General features: G+C 48.5%; 5 protein-coding genes and 1 pseudogene across 5 annotated transcripts; 3 read left to right on the top strand and 3 right to left on the bottom strand.

The window, feature by feature from the left end:
• The first annotated feature begins 83 nt into the window (after window positions 1–83).
• Window positions 84–1,883, top strand: CNF04940 (hypothetical protein). Its single transcript, XM_571462.1, has one exon. The coding sequence runs from the start codon at window positions 174–176 to the stop codon at window positions 1,752–1,754; it is 1,581 nt and encodes a 526-aa protein (XP_571462.1). The 5' UTR covers window positions 84–173; the 3' UTR covers window positions 1,755–1,883.
• Window positions 1,884–2,454: 571 nt separating this feature from the next.
• CNF04930 (trehalose transporter, putative) lies at window positions 2,455–4,907 on the bottom strand. Its single transcript, XM_024657473.1, has 10 exons — window positions 4,859–4,907; window positions 4,600–4,776; window positions 4,413–4,538; window positions 4,238–4,363; window positions 4,019–4,180; window positions 3,805–3,971; window positions 3,165–3,754; window positions 2,926–3,105; window positions 2,803–2,869; window positions 2,455–2,736 (listed from the first exon to the last, which is right to left on the bottom strand). The coding sequence occupies exons 2-10, from the start codon at window positions 4,721–4,723 to the stop codon at window positions 2,599–2,601; spliced, it is 1,680 nt and encodes a 559-aa protein (XP_024513068.1). The 5' UTR covers window positions 4,724–4,776; window positions 4,859–4,907; the 3' UTR covers window positions 2,455–2,598.
• Window positions 4,908–5,496: 589 nt separating this feature from the next.
• On the bottom strand, window positions 5,497–7,004 carry CNF04920 (annotated as a pseudogene).
• Window positions 7,005–7,284: 280 nt separating this feature from the next.
• On the top strand, window positions 7,285–9,679 carry CNF04910 (hypothetical protein). The gene is made up of 3 exons (XM_571458.2): window positions 7,285–7,927; window positions 7,983–9,180; window positions 9,239–9,679. The coding sequence occupies exons 1-3, from the start codon at window positions 7,355–7,357 to the stop codon at window positions 9,538–9,540; spliced, it is 2,073 nt and encodes a 690-aa protein (XP_571458.1). The 5' UTR covers window positions 7,285–7,354; the 3' UTR covers window positions 9,541–9,679.
• A 587-nt stretch (window positions 9,680–10,266) lies between these two features.
• CNF04900 (conserved hypothetical protein) lies at window positions 10,267–11,912 on the bottom strand. Its single transcript, XM_571621.2, has 5 exons — window positions 11,541–11,912; window positions 11,305–11,474; window positions 11,105–11,223; window positions 10,742–11,044; window positions 10,267–10,664 (listed from the first exon to the last, which is right to left on the bottom strand). The coding sequence occupies exons 1-5, from the start codon at window positions 11,814–11,816 to the stop codon at window positions 10,387–10,389; spliced, it is 1,146 nt and encodes a 381-aa protein (XP_571621.1). The 5' UTR covers window positions 11,817–11,912; the 3' UTR covers window positions 10,267–10,386.
• A 214-nt stretch (window positions 11,913–12,126) lies between these two features.
• Window positions 12,127–13,889, top strand: CNF04890 (conserved hypothetical protein). Its single transcript, XM_571626.2, has 6 exons — window positions 12,127–12,329; window positions 12,436–12,757; window positions 12,831–13,006; window positions 13,077–13,322; window positions 13,397–13,535; window positions 13,599–13,889. Exons 1-6 carry the CDS (start codon window positions 12,237–12,239, stop codon window positions 13,718–13,720), a joined length of 1,098 nt encoding a protein of 365 aa, XP_571626.1. The 5' UTR covers window positions 12,127–12,236; the 3' UTR covers window positions 13,721–13,889.
• The last annotated feature ends 1,063 nt before the right edge of the window (window positions 13,890–14,952 follow it).

Here is a 14,952-nt window from a genome sequence, read left to right as displayed (position 1 = left end):
ACCCCCTAACCCCCTAACCCCTAAGTTCCAGCTCGGGGTCCAAGTCAATCGGTGGTGTAGAGCCGATCGTGAGGCTGACAGAGAGAGTCTTGGAGGGTTCTGCCGGCGCTGAGTTCTCCTTTTTAGCCTCGCTCGATGCTTCTAACGCTTTCAACCGTGTAGATAGAGCCGAGATGGCAGCTGCTGTCAAGACCCATGCGCCGACGCTTTGGAGGACCTGCAAATGGGCTTATGGCGACTCGTCCGACCTTGTGTGTGGCGACAAAATCCTTCAATCCTCTCAAGGTGTTCGACAGGGTGACCCCTTTGGCCCTCTCTTCTTCTCAATCACCCTCCGACCAACCTTGAATGCCCTCAGTCAATCGCTAGGTCCGTCTACGCAAGCGCTCGCTTATCTCGATGACATCTACCTCTTCTCAAACGACTCGCAAGTCCTCAGCAAAACTACCCAATTCCTCGCCGACAAGCAGCACATCATCAAGCTCAACGAAAAGAAATGCAAGTTAATCAGCTTCGATGAGATCAGGCAGGACGGCTTCAAGATGCTAGGGACGATGGTAGGAGGTAAGGAGAAGCGAGCGGAGTTTCTGGAAGGCAGGATTCGGAAGGAAATGGCAAAGGTGGGCAAGCTCAAGGATCTTCCGCATCAACACGCGCTCCTTCTATTACGGTTCTGCATCCAGCAAAATCTACGACACCTGCAGAGAAGCCTACGCTCCGACGACCTTGTAGATCTATGGGAAAGACTGGACACGATGCTGTGGGAGGAGGTGAAAAGGATGAGGATGAGGCAGCGAGAGGATACGGTGGAAGAGGAGGCTCTAGGGAGATCGTTGACGAAGCTACCAGCGCGACTGGGCGGACTAGGTCTACTTTCCTTCAAAGATGTAGCCCCCCTTGCTTACCGCTCGGCAGCCGAGGCCTCCGACACTCTCCTCGATAACCTAGGTCTCCTTTCTTCGCCTGAGGAACCTCCAACTCCGGTCCCCCAACGAACTCGATGCGCAGAACTCTGGGAATCGCAACAGGAAGCCATTCTACGTAATCTCGGCGACACTGAACGCAAGCGACTCACCGAGAATGCCTCCAGACTCGGCCGAAGTTGGTTATCAGTCATCCCTTACCTTCAACCCCTGCGCCTTTCCAATGTCGAGATTGCCTCCGGTCTCCATGACCGCACCCTGGTCGGCTCCTCGATACCTGTCTGTCGCTTCTGTGGGTCGGACTCACCTTTGGGTCACGACGAGCTTTGCCGCGCCCGCAACCCCTGGACCCAGCGCCGGCACAATGCCATCAACCGCGTCATCTATCAACACCTCAAACAAATCCAAGGTGCCACGGTTGAGATTGAGCCCCACACGCTGTCGGGACAAAGGAGAAACGACCTTCGGGTCAGAGGTTCCAGCGCGCTGGCCTTCACTGACTACGACCTGAAGGTATACTCCCTCGGAGACCGAGACGCGAGGAGCACCGTCACACCCTGTGCCCCCAACGGCAAGCTGGCCGACTTCTGCTTGGACCGGTGCGTGAACTGGCTCGACAAGGTGGGTCAGGTCGTCTCGAAGAACGCTCCGAAGGTCACTGGTGGGGTCTTTAAACCGATCATCCTTTCCACTGGTGGCTTGATGAGCAGGAGCACAGCAGACGAATGGAAGGAGTGGAGGGAGGCGATGCCGGTGGGGGGGTTCGAGAAAATGGAGAAACGGATTGGTGTCGAGCTAGTAAAGGCAAGGGCGAGGACGCTGGTCTTATGAGGAAGAGGAGGTTGGATTATTTTTTCTTTTCTTTAATAAGTTGTTTATTTAAGTAGTTTCTTTAATTCGGGCAACCCACACGACAACCCAATAAATTAAACAACGAAAAAATGCAACCTCTATAACCCCTAAAAATAAAAATAGAAAATCAGTAAACACGAAACTTAGACACGAAATCAATAAACTAGAAAGCTTTTGATGTATCCTCTTTAACCCTAGGTTTCGGGAGTGGTCTTCTTGGAAAGGCAGTCAAAGAAGGAAGAAAGATATAAAGGTTATCTCCCATTTCGTCTATTCGAAGAGCTCTTTATATATCTTTTCCTTAGTTGTACAGCTAACCAATTTCGCTTCCCCCTCGAGCACCCTTTTCCTCTTCTTCCTTCCGTCTCCGATCCTCTGAGGGCCTCTTCTGCTCCACTCTCCTCGCTATTTTCCTCTTCCTCTCTTCTCCCTCTTCTCTCCGGCTAATCTTTACCACCCCAGTTTCTCCGTTCTTTCCGTCTCTCGTCTTCCTCTCTTCTTCTGTTAATCCTCTTCTCTTCTCCGTTCCTTACACATCCTTGCTGGTTTGGTCTGACTGGCGAGTAATGGTGATCTCTAACTGATCTGTAGACAATATGTGATTCATACGCAACGGGCCCAAATACAACCAAAACAAGTAAAAACCTATACAGCTATTAAAGCAACTATCTTATGATAACAAAGCTTAGAATCAGATCTCCCTTTTCAATTTCCGAATGTGTGTTTATTGTGTCTTTTACTTTTTTTTTTTCTAGTCATCTTGCCTCATTGCTCTTCAATGCCTCGTGAGTTGACTTTGATCCCCTCATCTTGAGAATACAGCTCAAACTCGTTCGACATGGCTAACTTCACCGTCAGGTTTGTCTTCGGCAACTTGGTGATGCAAAACAACATCGAAAGCGTTGACTTCGGTGGTTTTGAATTTTCGAGCTGGAACTTTTCGTTCGAATAGAATATCGAGCTGTTGTAGAATCGGTGAGAATAAGCTTCTTTATGTTGCGGGATTATCCTAATTAGATTCACTCACCTCAGCGAAAGTTCTGCCGGAAGGCTCGGGTACCCGGAAATAGGCGTAAACCAATACCAAAAAACATCTGAGAGGGGCGTTCTTGTCAGCTAAGATACTCATCGGGATCATGTTCCGACTTACGATCCTCCCCAGAAGAAACCAGCATAATTTCCCCAGTTCCAAGCAGTAGGGTTAATCATATACGGGGTAAGGACGTTACTGATGATGGCAGCGACGTTGTAAGCAGCTCGGCCCAGAGCGACGGTCTTGATTTGAAGTCGTCGAGTTGACATCTCGGCAACAAGGGAGAAGGCGAGAGTTCTAAAAAATCCAGGGTTTAATACTGTATCGGAGAGTGTGGACAAGAAGACTTCACTCACCCAACGGAGCACTGGTAGAACACCGCCCACACCAGCATTAAAGCACCTGTAGCAAGAGAAGCGGCTTGCTTTTTAGATTCAGGAACGAGACCGACGAAGCCGATAGACAACAAGGTAACGCATAGACCGCAGAGACCACCAATGAAAAGAGTTCGTCGACCCATTTTAGTCATGAGATACCATGCCCCAAAAGTACCGACCATGTTGATGGCGTACTGACCCATCGCGAAATCGTATGGGATTTCACCGGTAAGACCAGCCTGCTCGAAGAAGTAAGTGGAATAATTGGAGAACGTGTTGCCAGCCAAATTTTGAGTAGCCCAAAGCATACAAACGATCTCAGTCCTGCGGAGATTGACACCTTTAAAGCAGTCGAGGTAAGAGGCACCAGAAGTCATATCTTTTTCCAATTCAGTAGTGTGTCGAATCATGTCGATTGTTTCGGTAGCATCAAATGTAGGATCGGTCTTGGAAGAAGTCAATCGAAGCAAAGATTTCTTGGCTTGTTCAATTCGACCTTTGCGGACCAGCCACCAGGGAGATTCGGGAGCAAAGTAGATACCAATAATTAAGGGAGGATAGAACATCCACTAAGTCCAGAGTCAGCTTCAGATCGGGCAAGTATATACTTCCCTCTCACCATAAGTCCATAAGGTATGCGGTATGCCCATTGATCGGTTCGACCGAATTGAGATTTTATTACTCCAATACCAATGAGCTGTCCCCATCCCCAGCAGAAATTACCATAACTGGTGAGATATCCTCGAAGTGCCACTGGGCAAACTTCAGCAGCGTAAGATATGGCAACTGTGAACGGTCAGCTCTGAGCCTCATCTTTGAGCCATCTTACTTACTCGACTGAAAAACACCCCACGGGATACCAGCAAGAATTTCACCCGCGAGTAACGTTTGAATATTGGGAGCGCAAAAGAAGATTGCGGTCACACCAGTGAGCCAGATTAGACAGCCCAAGATTACAATTCGATAACCGAAACGCTCAGTTGCGAGACCATTAACTGTGAAGTAGTGTTAGTAGTGTTAGATCTTGATTATCACTAGCAAGGACCGCTCACCAATCAAACCCAAGATTTGGCCACATTGCGCTCCGTTACTTAGGCCAGTTTGCCATCGAGCGGGGACTTGATATGTGCCATCAACTCCTTGCACTCCATACTTTCGATTGAAAGGGTCAAAGGCGTCTAATGACAGTGTCAGCTTTTGCTATCGTATCGACGTAAGAGACCTTACAGAAATTCCCTACAAGAGATATGTCGTAACCTTCCATTGCGCAACAGGAAGATATAAGGACGGACCACAAGATCGCTTTGGGGTAGAGTTTACAGCCCTGCCACAAGGTCATGTTATGTTCCTTGTCTGCAATAATGAAATTAGCAATGCGTCCGTACTTGAGTTCACTTTCAAAATATTGACTCACCAGTCGCTGCAGCGGCGTTGGTAAACATGTTTGTGGTGCTGTCAAGCTTTTCATTTTGCTCCACGTCTTGAGTCTTCAGCTCCTCTGAAGAGAGACTTAGACTTATACCTGTTACGCCGGACATGGTGCTCGATGTTTACTATATTGCCGAACTTTCAACCTTGGAAAGAGTTTGAACTATTCGAAACAAACATGGACATCAATGAGCTCTATTTATGTTGTTTTCAAGAAGACTTAGAAGACGAAGACTTAGACTTACCGGTCGTCCGGAATTGGGCCCCATGCTTCATGTCGAAAGTAACGTATAATAGCAGTCACACTCTTTCTGAAGTGGGGCCCGCGGGGCTCCGACCGTGGAGAACACGAGTCACAAGACATGCTAATTAGATGATTTACATGAATGCCGGCGGCAGTTAAGAGGCATGATTATACCAAAGATACAGAACTTGTGAAGGCTTTGGACTCCGGGTTTGACCCTCGTTCCGCTTTCAGATCCGACCTCGGAGGACTGGCTTTTTCTGAGCGGCAACGGATTGACCTATCGTATTGTAGTGTTTGCAAATGCCACCCGCTCTTGGTGAGGACATATGGTCATTCCGATTCGGTGTATCACTTTATCATCATGTGACCATCCACCCATCAGGACGGATCATTCATTCAGGTGGGGGCTGGTGGAGGTCGCCGACGAAAAGTTCCCCCATGGTGGGGGGAGGAGCCCCCGCCCATCCGTTCAACGGATGAAGTGGAGGCTGGTGGTGGAGGTCGGTGCAGTTTCCGCGAATGGAAAATCGGCAGTCGTACAAATGTCCGGTGTCATTCCGTCTTAATAGATCGTAGGTCGGAGCAACATAAGTTACATGCTGCAGAATACACTCGAAGGACTCCGGACCGTTACTTTAACAACCGAATAACCTCCGTATTGATCACTATCAAAAGCTGGGAACATAACTTACGCTCCGAGGTTGTGGCCCTTAGCTGGACAATATTTTTGACGCAAGATGATGAGGGGGAAAGTCGAAAGGGTGGACAGAGGTGAGGACTTCTGAGGATGTATTGAGCCATCTTGAAACGAAACTGAGCAGCTTATGGCTGGCAGATAACGAGAGGAGAGCTGGAAGCTAATCATGGTGACCAGCTCTCCATGGTAAAATGGGGCCACAGTAATCTATTTGGAGAGGAAATAGTCGCAATCGAAAGGACAGAAAGGAGCGGGATTTCCGGCAACTTACGGAACACTGATACTCAGAGAAAAGTCATTCTCAAATCCAACAAAACATTTCACGCACCGCCACTGAAAAACGAATGGCCTGATGGGAACGATTAGGACAAGGAATAAGAACAGAATCGCAAGAGGGAGCGTAGGTGGCATTGAAACGTTGTACGGCTGGTGCAGTATGCTTGGAAAAGCGAATGTACGGCCATTAGGCTGATATATAGTGTCAGCAGATGTGAAAAAGGGCGTATAGGTCGAAAGCACATACATCCCCAAGGTCCCACATATGGCCCAGCAATTTGCTTTATAATTCGAATCCTCTTGAATGTGAGGGTACATCGCGTCCTCGACAATCGCGCATTGATTGACCATTTGGCCGACGGTCCCTCAAAGCTCACTCCCCTTCTTTCTCCTTCCTGCTCCAGAAGCCTTCTCCATTCCTTGTGATCCAGCATAGTGTCTGACACTCCAAGACCTCGTGAGCGCAGATATGAGAGGGACGAGATAATGGTAGGCGACCGGAGGCGAATAGATGAGAAGCCAAGCTGTCATATGGGGCCAGCAAATGAGAGGAGAACCTGCAAGATGATTGTCCTTACATCCGGGATCTCACGCATCATCCCGCACATTTTCCTACACCTTCCTTTCCCCCGGATGTAGGTATGCAAAAAGAGGTCCGTAGTTGGCGAAGAGTAGCAAGTGAATGGAAGCTAGATTGTCACAATGTCGGCGGGCATGACGAATGCGCAAAGCCCAAAAGCACTTACAGCCAATGTCCCTAGCATGCATTTGAACGCTTATCATACATTTGAACCTTTCTCGAGAGATTGTGAAGAAGAACAAGTCCCAGGTGACGAAGGATAAGATTGAATTATAACTACATTTAACAGTATCAGCAGGTGTCACAAGTATGCGGACGTCAATGATACGCACATACAAGAACTTATGGGTGCATGCACGGCATCCCATGCTTGAGAATGTGCAGATTATACGTCGCATTTAGGCCAACAACCAGAGGGCAAAAGGTATACATAGAGACCTGGAGGAGCAATCATTATTAGCAAAGACGGCCTCATCAAACGAATCATACTTGCGCTGTGGCTTTTCCGATATGCATCCATCCTGTCTTTGTATAGTGTCGATAGTTACGATCTAAGGAGATGTCGGCAGTGTAGAATTTGGCCGCTTGCTGTTGTTGCACCAATAGATGATATGAGCCGATGGAGAATAAAGATGAGAAACACGAAAGCTGCCAATCCAAGAAGCACCATGGCAGGCCCAGCCGTGTCCAGTCGAGAAATCGAGATGGTGCGCGAACAAGTACTTACGTAAGTATGGTTATTTGTAAGGGGAGGAGCGAGGAGGTGACCGGCGGTGATGTGACTCGCCACCGGTCCAACACGTTGCGCGGAACGAATTTACGATCGATACGTAACTCAACTTGTTGTTTTTCCTTCCCGCCTTCGCTTCCCAGTCCTCATCGTCTTCTCTGTCCATTCAACCCCCAATATTACCATCTTTGCTCCGCCCTTCGCTTTCTCAATGACCTTTCCGGACACAAATGAAGGAGATTGGGCGTCGAGACGAGCTGCGGCACTAGCCCAACTTACCTCAGACTCGCGCCTGACTTCATTATCCCCCGCCTCTGCTTGCGACTCACCTTTATCTTCGTTCCCCTCATCACATCAAACACTCGCCCAACATTCAAAATTCCCTCGTGACGATCCCATTGCATACGGCGGCCACCCTAAAAACAAAGACCGACCATATCCTCTCTCTCTCATCCCCTTCGACCTCAGCGAACCTTATGAGGTCTCCGAATACCTTACTATCCGCTCCTACGATAAGGCGTGCCAAGTCGACTACCTGGGCCAACCCTGGGCCAATGAGTACAGGGACGGGATGATCGGTGACGAGCAGACGTTCGACGACAGAATTTTTCGTCGCTATCTTGATCGCTTCATTCAAGAGAACTGCAACTACATGGCGATGGCTACAGAGTTCTCACATCAAGCAAATTTGAAAACGGTCTTCTACGACAGATATGACAAAGAGTGGGCCAAGCTAGATCTGGTGGATATGTACAGACGGCGGACGGGGAAAATTCTGGGAGCCGTGAGTCATGGCTTGTGCAAAAGGTGACACAATGCTTATTACGCATTCAACATAGCCCTCTCAATCGCAAGGCACTTCCAAATCAAAAAAGGATGTTGCCACTACTCCGGACGCCTCTCTCATCGGCAGCGTCAACGATCCTAGCTCTCCATCGGGCCGGAAACGGATGCTTTACGCAGTCATCGAACTGAAGTGGATGAACTTAGCGGCTCTACTTACCGGCGAGGCTAAAAGTCAAACCGACGAGAAAGCTCTTAGTTACCTCTGCCAGGAAGGCGTGTTTCAAACCATGTGGTATGTCATCTTGGGCTACGCCATTTCACGCTGCATCTTCGGCCTCTCCATAGTCAACGAATATTTCTATAGAATTGTGTATCTCTATCAAGACTCGGCCTCAGACAGTCCCGTGCTTGCCCTGGAGGCAAGCAAAGAGTTCTTGGAGAACGCCGGGCAACATTTTGGATATCCGCGGGATGGTTACTCAGTCGAAGAACTTGCAGAGCTGCAAGACTTTTGGTCGTCGCCTCCCAATTGTCTGATCAGCGACCGTGCCAACGCCACTCTGAATAAAGAGGCAAGGTATCACCTCGATGCGACCATCCTCTTGTTCCTCGCTCATGCAGCGGCACTTCCAACGCAACGCTTCCTCAACGACCTGCCCCTCCCTTTTGCTCATCATGTTCCTGTTGATGCGACCGCTCATTCAGCCACCGACATGAGATTGAAAGGATTAGAAGTTGGGCGCAGGCGACACAGTCTTCGTTCGACCAAGAGGAACAAGCGCACATTGGCGGATTTGTATGATGAAGAGAAAGATGAAGAGGACAAGCCAGGGGACCGAGAGGACAAGTCAGGGGACCGCAAGCCGCCTGGGAAGGATAATCGCAACAATGATCCTAGGAACGATGGTTCACAAGGGGGAAACTCTGGCTCCGGAGGCGATAACTCTCGTGGCGGAGGCTCTGGTCCTGGGGGCGATAACTTACATGACGGAGGCTCTGGTTCTGGCCGAGGACATGAAGGCTCCGACTCTCGAGATGTCGGCGGATATGAAGGTTCTGAGTCTAGGGATGACGGCAGAGACCCTGTTCAAGATGGCGCCGGAGGCCCCTCTACTCATCTCGCTGAGGCTGCCGACATTCGAACGCCTACGACACGACAAGAGTTCTTGAGAGGCCTCCAGAAGCTATCCACTCCTGGAAATATGTTAGACATGAAATCATCCATTATTGCCTCCCTCATCTCCAATCCGCGTGAGCACCTTGTAATCTTATGTTACAGACTGAAGTTACGCTTACGAATTTATTGTAGATACCAGTACTTCTGTGGCTCCCTCCTCTCCCGGGGTTAACTCCACCACGTCGTCGGAGGATGTTCATTTCCCGGATCTGTCATTGGACTCCAATGGCAGAACTCTCGTCCATTGTGATTTGTCCACCGATCCCCTCCCAAAAGTTCACAAGTCCACCCCTCTTGATCTCGATCTCGAGGACATCGACCCGGAAACGGGGGAGCTTACGTTGGCGGCCTATAGGGACCGCCTCGCAATGCTGGGGGTACGGGTGAAGTTGGTAACAAGGGAGGAGATGGACGTCTTGCTGGCGCGGGGATGAAGGGACAGCTTCGGCTGTTGAGTGGGTGGACGGAGAGGAGGGGATAGCGGTTTCTGTTGTATATATTGGTTTTTGTTGTATATATTCGTTTCTGTTGTATATATGGTTTCCGTTGTACATATTGGAAGTTGAGATAGACGTCATCTTGTAGAGATGTTACTTGTATGTCGTACAATCATATGTCCAAGACGACTCCAAGAGTAGAGTATGATTACAAAGATGTCTAATGGCAAGCAGGTCAACCCACAGGAGCAGTCGCCGCTGCCGTATTCGCCACGATAGATACTGAATTCTGTAGGTACAGAGACAAACGGAAGAGTCAGAGAAGGCGTGTTCCAAATTGTGGTCTCGCATGGATATGGCCTCACATCAGAGCTTAATCAAATGTATAGCAGCAGTCATGCATATCGCCTCCGTGCTACGCTACGTACTACTATATAAAGACAGCGGCGACAAGTAGTCAAGGTGATACTTAACTTGTTATTGTTTTTGCCCAACCACATTATTATTTCGTAGGTATCTTCCTTTCTTCGTTTATCTTCTTCTTGTCTCTGCACATCTTGCTTGCCTCATTGTAAATGGTGATTAGGCGCAGGAGAAGGTAGAAAAAAAAAATGGATTCAAGTTACAAGTAGTCAGACTTGTTTCTGAGACACGTTACAAGCCATTCTTTGTTAATCGATTTATCAAGCCGAAGCAATCAATGATTTGAAAGCTGGAAGTCACAACATATACACAGCCTAGATGAAGGGCAGTAAACATTGATGTCTGCATATTCGTTTTCGCCCTCTACTTTTGATCTATCTCACAAGGACCTTCGTCACTTGTCACTTGCCGCTTCCTACTCTATTGCCCAGCAGTCCCCACCAACTTGGCAGTCTCGGTCGGCCCTTCCTTCCTCACCTTATCAACCCACCCCTGCACCACCCTGCTCTCTTCCCATGGCATCCTCTCACTCTCAATCTTCCCATCCCTGATACACCTCGCAACCTCATCTGCTTCGTATGACATTCCATTGTTCCCGTCGTGGAGGGGGTGATAATGAGTGGTGGAAGAGGTGATGGTACCGGGGAAGCGGGAGGGACGGGGGTGGATGTAGAATGTCTCGGGTTGGTAAGGGGGGTCTATACGTAGAAAGAAAGGGGAAGAGGCAAGAAAAAGTTTAGCGCGAGAGAAAAGGGAGAGGAATGAGGGAACGTACAGGCAATAACCAAATCCCCTTCCTCGCACTGCAAAACCGCGGTCGAATCCTTCTGTCCCGCATTATCCAAATCCGTCATCAGCATTCCTTGGCAAAGCCCCTTCCATTCCACCAACCACCTCGAGTTGATGTCCACTCCAGTGCGAGGGTAAATAGTTTGATGGGTCAAGAGCACCTTGGGGTCCTTATCGGTGTTGAAAGGGTTGCGGTGGACGAGGAGCATGGCCCAGACAGAGGGGTAGGCGGACATGTCGAGGAGCGAGCCGCCGCCGAGAGCTGGGTTGGCCATACGGCCAGAGTCGGCTGAAATGGTGTCAAGTCAGCAATGGTTATGGGTTGTGAGACAGGGACATGGGAACGCACCGTCCAAGTTCCAGTCCATGGAGAAATCGGCAGAAAAACGTCTGGGTTTACCGAGAATACCGGACTTGATCACTTCTTCAACGGCGTAAGCGATGGGCTGGAACCGCGTCCACACAGCTCTGCGCCGTCGCTCATCAGCAAACATGCTTACGAAGGAAAAAAGGGACAAGAACAAAGAGAGAAGAAGACATGTGACTCACTCCATGAAGAAAAGCTTCTTCTCCTTTGCAATCATGATCAACTCGTCTAACTCTTCGACTTCGAGACAAGCAGGCTTCTCGAGGAGGACGTGTTTACCAGCCAGTAGAGCGTCTTTCGCGTTACGATGGTGGAGAACGTGGGGAGTGCCTACGTAGATGGCTGTGACATCCTACTTGTGAGAGGAAGTACGTCAATACGCCTCATCGCAATATTAAGATGAGCCCAGACTACGTACAGGATCATTGTAGACTTCCTCGTAAGTACCCCTCGGCTTGACACCGTCGAGAACGCCATTCTTCACTCCCCAAGCCCATGGTTTCCCCTCGGAGCTTTCCTTGAGCTTGTCAATGAATGCTTGAGCGGATTGAACGGAGCGGGAGCCGACAGCAGCAATTTTGTGGTTTACATCCTTAGTATTACGGGAGGCCGGGTCGACGAGAAGGTCGTGGGCGAAGGTAGTGGAGATGCCTCCGGTGGAAATGATACCCCAATTGACAGTGAACGGTGCCATTGTGCGAGTTGTGTGTAGCTAGGACAAGTGTATGAGAATAAGGTGCGCGAGGGAAGTGTATGATAAATAATTTGGATGGGAATTTATGTATCTCCGTTCGCTCGTTCGACGGAGATTAGCAATCCATCACCTGGTCTCGGGCTTTCGGCTTAGCCGGAGCTCGTCCCGATTGAAACTTACGTAACTCATCATCGTTATCAGAGTTTCCGCATCGGAGGTAATATTCCATGAGACGGATCCGACTCGGGGGTTCCGTTTCGACGGAGGTCATTCTTTTTTGCTCCTCATCTCATCCGGCTTCACATCTATCGTTCTTTCGGAACTCAGCACGGCTTCCGCACTGCGCACAACAAATATAGATACATAAACCCCATCTCTCATCATGGCCTCCTCGCGTATTCATCCTTACACATATCCACTATGACAGTCTCTGCCGCCACTACCATCCCCAGCAAGAAGCTCCGCATCGCTCTCCTCGGCTGCGGCCGAATGGGTCAACGACATGCTGTGAATGTACGTATTGTAGTCAAACCTACCCCACCTGGGACTGACATTTCCAGTGCACTTCTTAACTCCTTTATACTACACTTTTACAAAACAACAACTTTCGATCCAAAAGCTCCACAAGCTTGTCACTCGAGCAGAAGTCGTCGCTGTCGCAGATCCTTCCCCCGTCGCTGCCAAATGGGTTGAGGAAAACCTCCCAGGAGTCGCATACTACTCCACCCCGGACTCGATCTTCTCCTTGCCCAACATTGACGCAGTTGTTATCTCCACTATCACCTCTACCCATGCTTCGCTCACTATCCAAGCAATCGAGCGAGGAATTCACGTCTTGCTAGAGAAGCCGATCTCGGTCGACGTAGAAGATTCGAGACCTGTTGTAGAAGCTGCTAGGAAGAGAAAGGATGTCAAAGTCATGATTGGGTTTGTCAGACGATGTATGTACTCTGTCCCTTCCCTTTTTCTTCCGTCTTTCTGCCTTACCAGTCACTAAACAATTATTGTTATCAGTTGACACCGCTCTGAACCAACTTCACACGCACCTCAAATCTTCTGCCCTCTCCTCCCACTCCCAGCCATTCCTTCTCAAGTCAACTAGCTGCGATCCACACGACTCTACAGGCTTCTTCATCTCGTACGCCAAAGCCTCTGGAGGAATCTTTATGGATTGCGGTATTCATGATATCGTTCGTCTTTCTTCTTTCCTCTCGCGACCCCTTCCTTCTTCCATTTATTGATTAATCTCTTCTGTTACAGGACATGTCCCGCTGGCTTCTCAACGTCTCCTCTTCAGGGACCAAGAAACAAGTTGCTCGCGTTCTCGCCTCTGGTCTTCTCACCCTCCACCCCACTCTCGCCGACCAAGGTGACTGCGACAACGCCCTCGCCATCATTGAGTACACCAACAACACGAGCTGCACACTCCACCTCAGTCGAACGGGGATGAGCGGTTACGAATCATCCGTCGAAGTGTTTGGTACAGGAGAGAAGCTTTTGGTAGACGTAAGCCCATCTCTCATTTATTCCTCATCATACTTTGGTTTCAGTAGTTCCGAGGCTAATAGACGCCTACACAGACCCCTGCATCAAACCGCGTGAAAATCTCAGACGCCTCAGGCCGACATGTTGATTCAGCTCCCACTTATATGGACAGGTATGGCGAAGCCTTCATCCACGAAGCGGAGGCATTTGTAGACTGCATTTTGAACGATTTGCGTGAGTAATCATTCCTCCTTTCTTACATTCTGCTCCTTAACTTAATGCCGTTCTCTGTCATAGCTCCCCCTACATCTGCAGAAGACGGTTTTCAAGCTGCTCTCATCGCCAAGGCTCTCACCCACTCTTTCCAATCCGGTAAACCCGTTTTGTTTGGCGAGGATGGCGAACCTATCTTGGATTAGACATTAGCAAGGGATTTTTCAATGGAGATTCAGGCAAAGGTAAATATGTAGACAGATGTCCAAAAAGTGGGAAAAGTTGAAGAGACTCACGTAAATGCTTTGATGTGCTTTTTTCGATGAGCGTTGATTTGATCTTACACCCGATGTATATCTTTGGAATAAAATGTTCCAAATTCAATACCTTCTTAGGGTGCCCGAAAGGGAGATAGCCCCGAATTTCTCTTACCCATGTTTGAATGGGATATGCGCTACAGAATCATCTTGGTGAACATGAAGATGTACAGTAAGAAGTATCTACATATTCTGCGGACTTTTGCTATTGAATTCAGATCTCGGAAGTCTTCAGCAGTGATGAAGAAAGGGATGGAAAAAGGGGAGAAGGAAAAAAACTCGACATTCTTTCTCTTCCTTGTCCTGTATAGACAACGGAACTTACTCCATCCGTTCACCATTTCAACCTTACATCTCTCAACTCCTCTCTGCATTGGAATACGAATTGACCGCAGAAGAAATGCTTTATTATGCACTCAAAATGTTATCTACTAGGTAGTGTACTCGAGAATACGATATTTCATAGGTAGTGTCTCAGAAGACCTATCGAGCGGGACTGAAAAAATGAAATAGAAGACACGTATTTAGAAAACTTTAGCTTTCACTTGGAAGCAAAAGGGTTTTTGTCCACATGTCCAGCATCTATAATCATTTAATGGCTCATATTTATAAAAAGATGATAGAAGAGAAATATAAATAGTAAATTGATTTGAATGCAATCTCGTTGTATGGCAGATAATAAAGTTTGCTTGTTTCGTTCTCCTTGAGATCAATTCTCTCATCTCTCAGCTACTTTTCTGGCTCCCTCAAACCTCTGGGCTGTATTGCTCGTAGGTATTTAATACCGCAACATCGATTGAACGTACCTCACAACAGTTGTCAACACAAAGACGCCAGTATGATGCGTTGATCTGGAGGACGAGTACGAGCAAAGTACGGGGAAAGTTCGCTTTGCGTTTCAAAATAAACGGGCCTATATGTTTGTCATGGAGTTTCGTGCCCAATCCAAGATGGGATCGATGAGGATCACCAAGATCATACATTATACATTAGAGTCATGCGGGGCATTGCAGACGAATCATGATGTTCAGATGACACATGACATATATACATCCACCTCGCAGTCGGTTACATCTGTAATCTCCGGACCGGAGTATCCCGTAACTTATTCATTTACTGGA

This window comes from Cryptococcus neoformans (assembly GCF_000091045.1).
Source record: "Cryptococcus neoformans var. neoformans JEC21 chromosome 6 sequence".
Classification (NCBI taxonomy): domain Eukaryota; kingdom Fungi; phylum Basidiomycota; class Tremellomycetes; order Tremellales; family Cryptococcaceae; genus Cryptococcus; species Cryptococcus deneoformans.
This window is presented reverse-complemented; position numbering and strand designations above follow the sequence as displayed.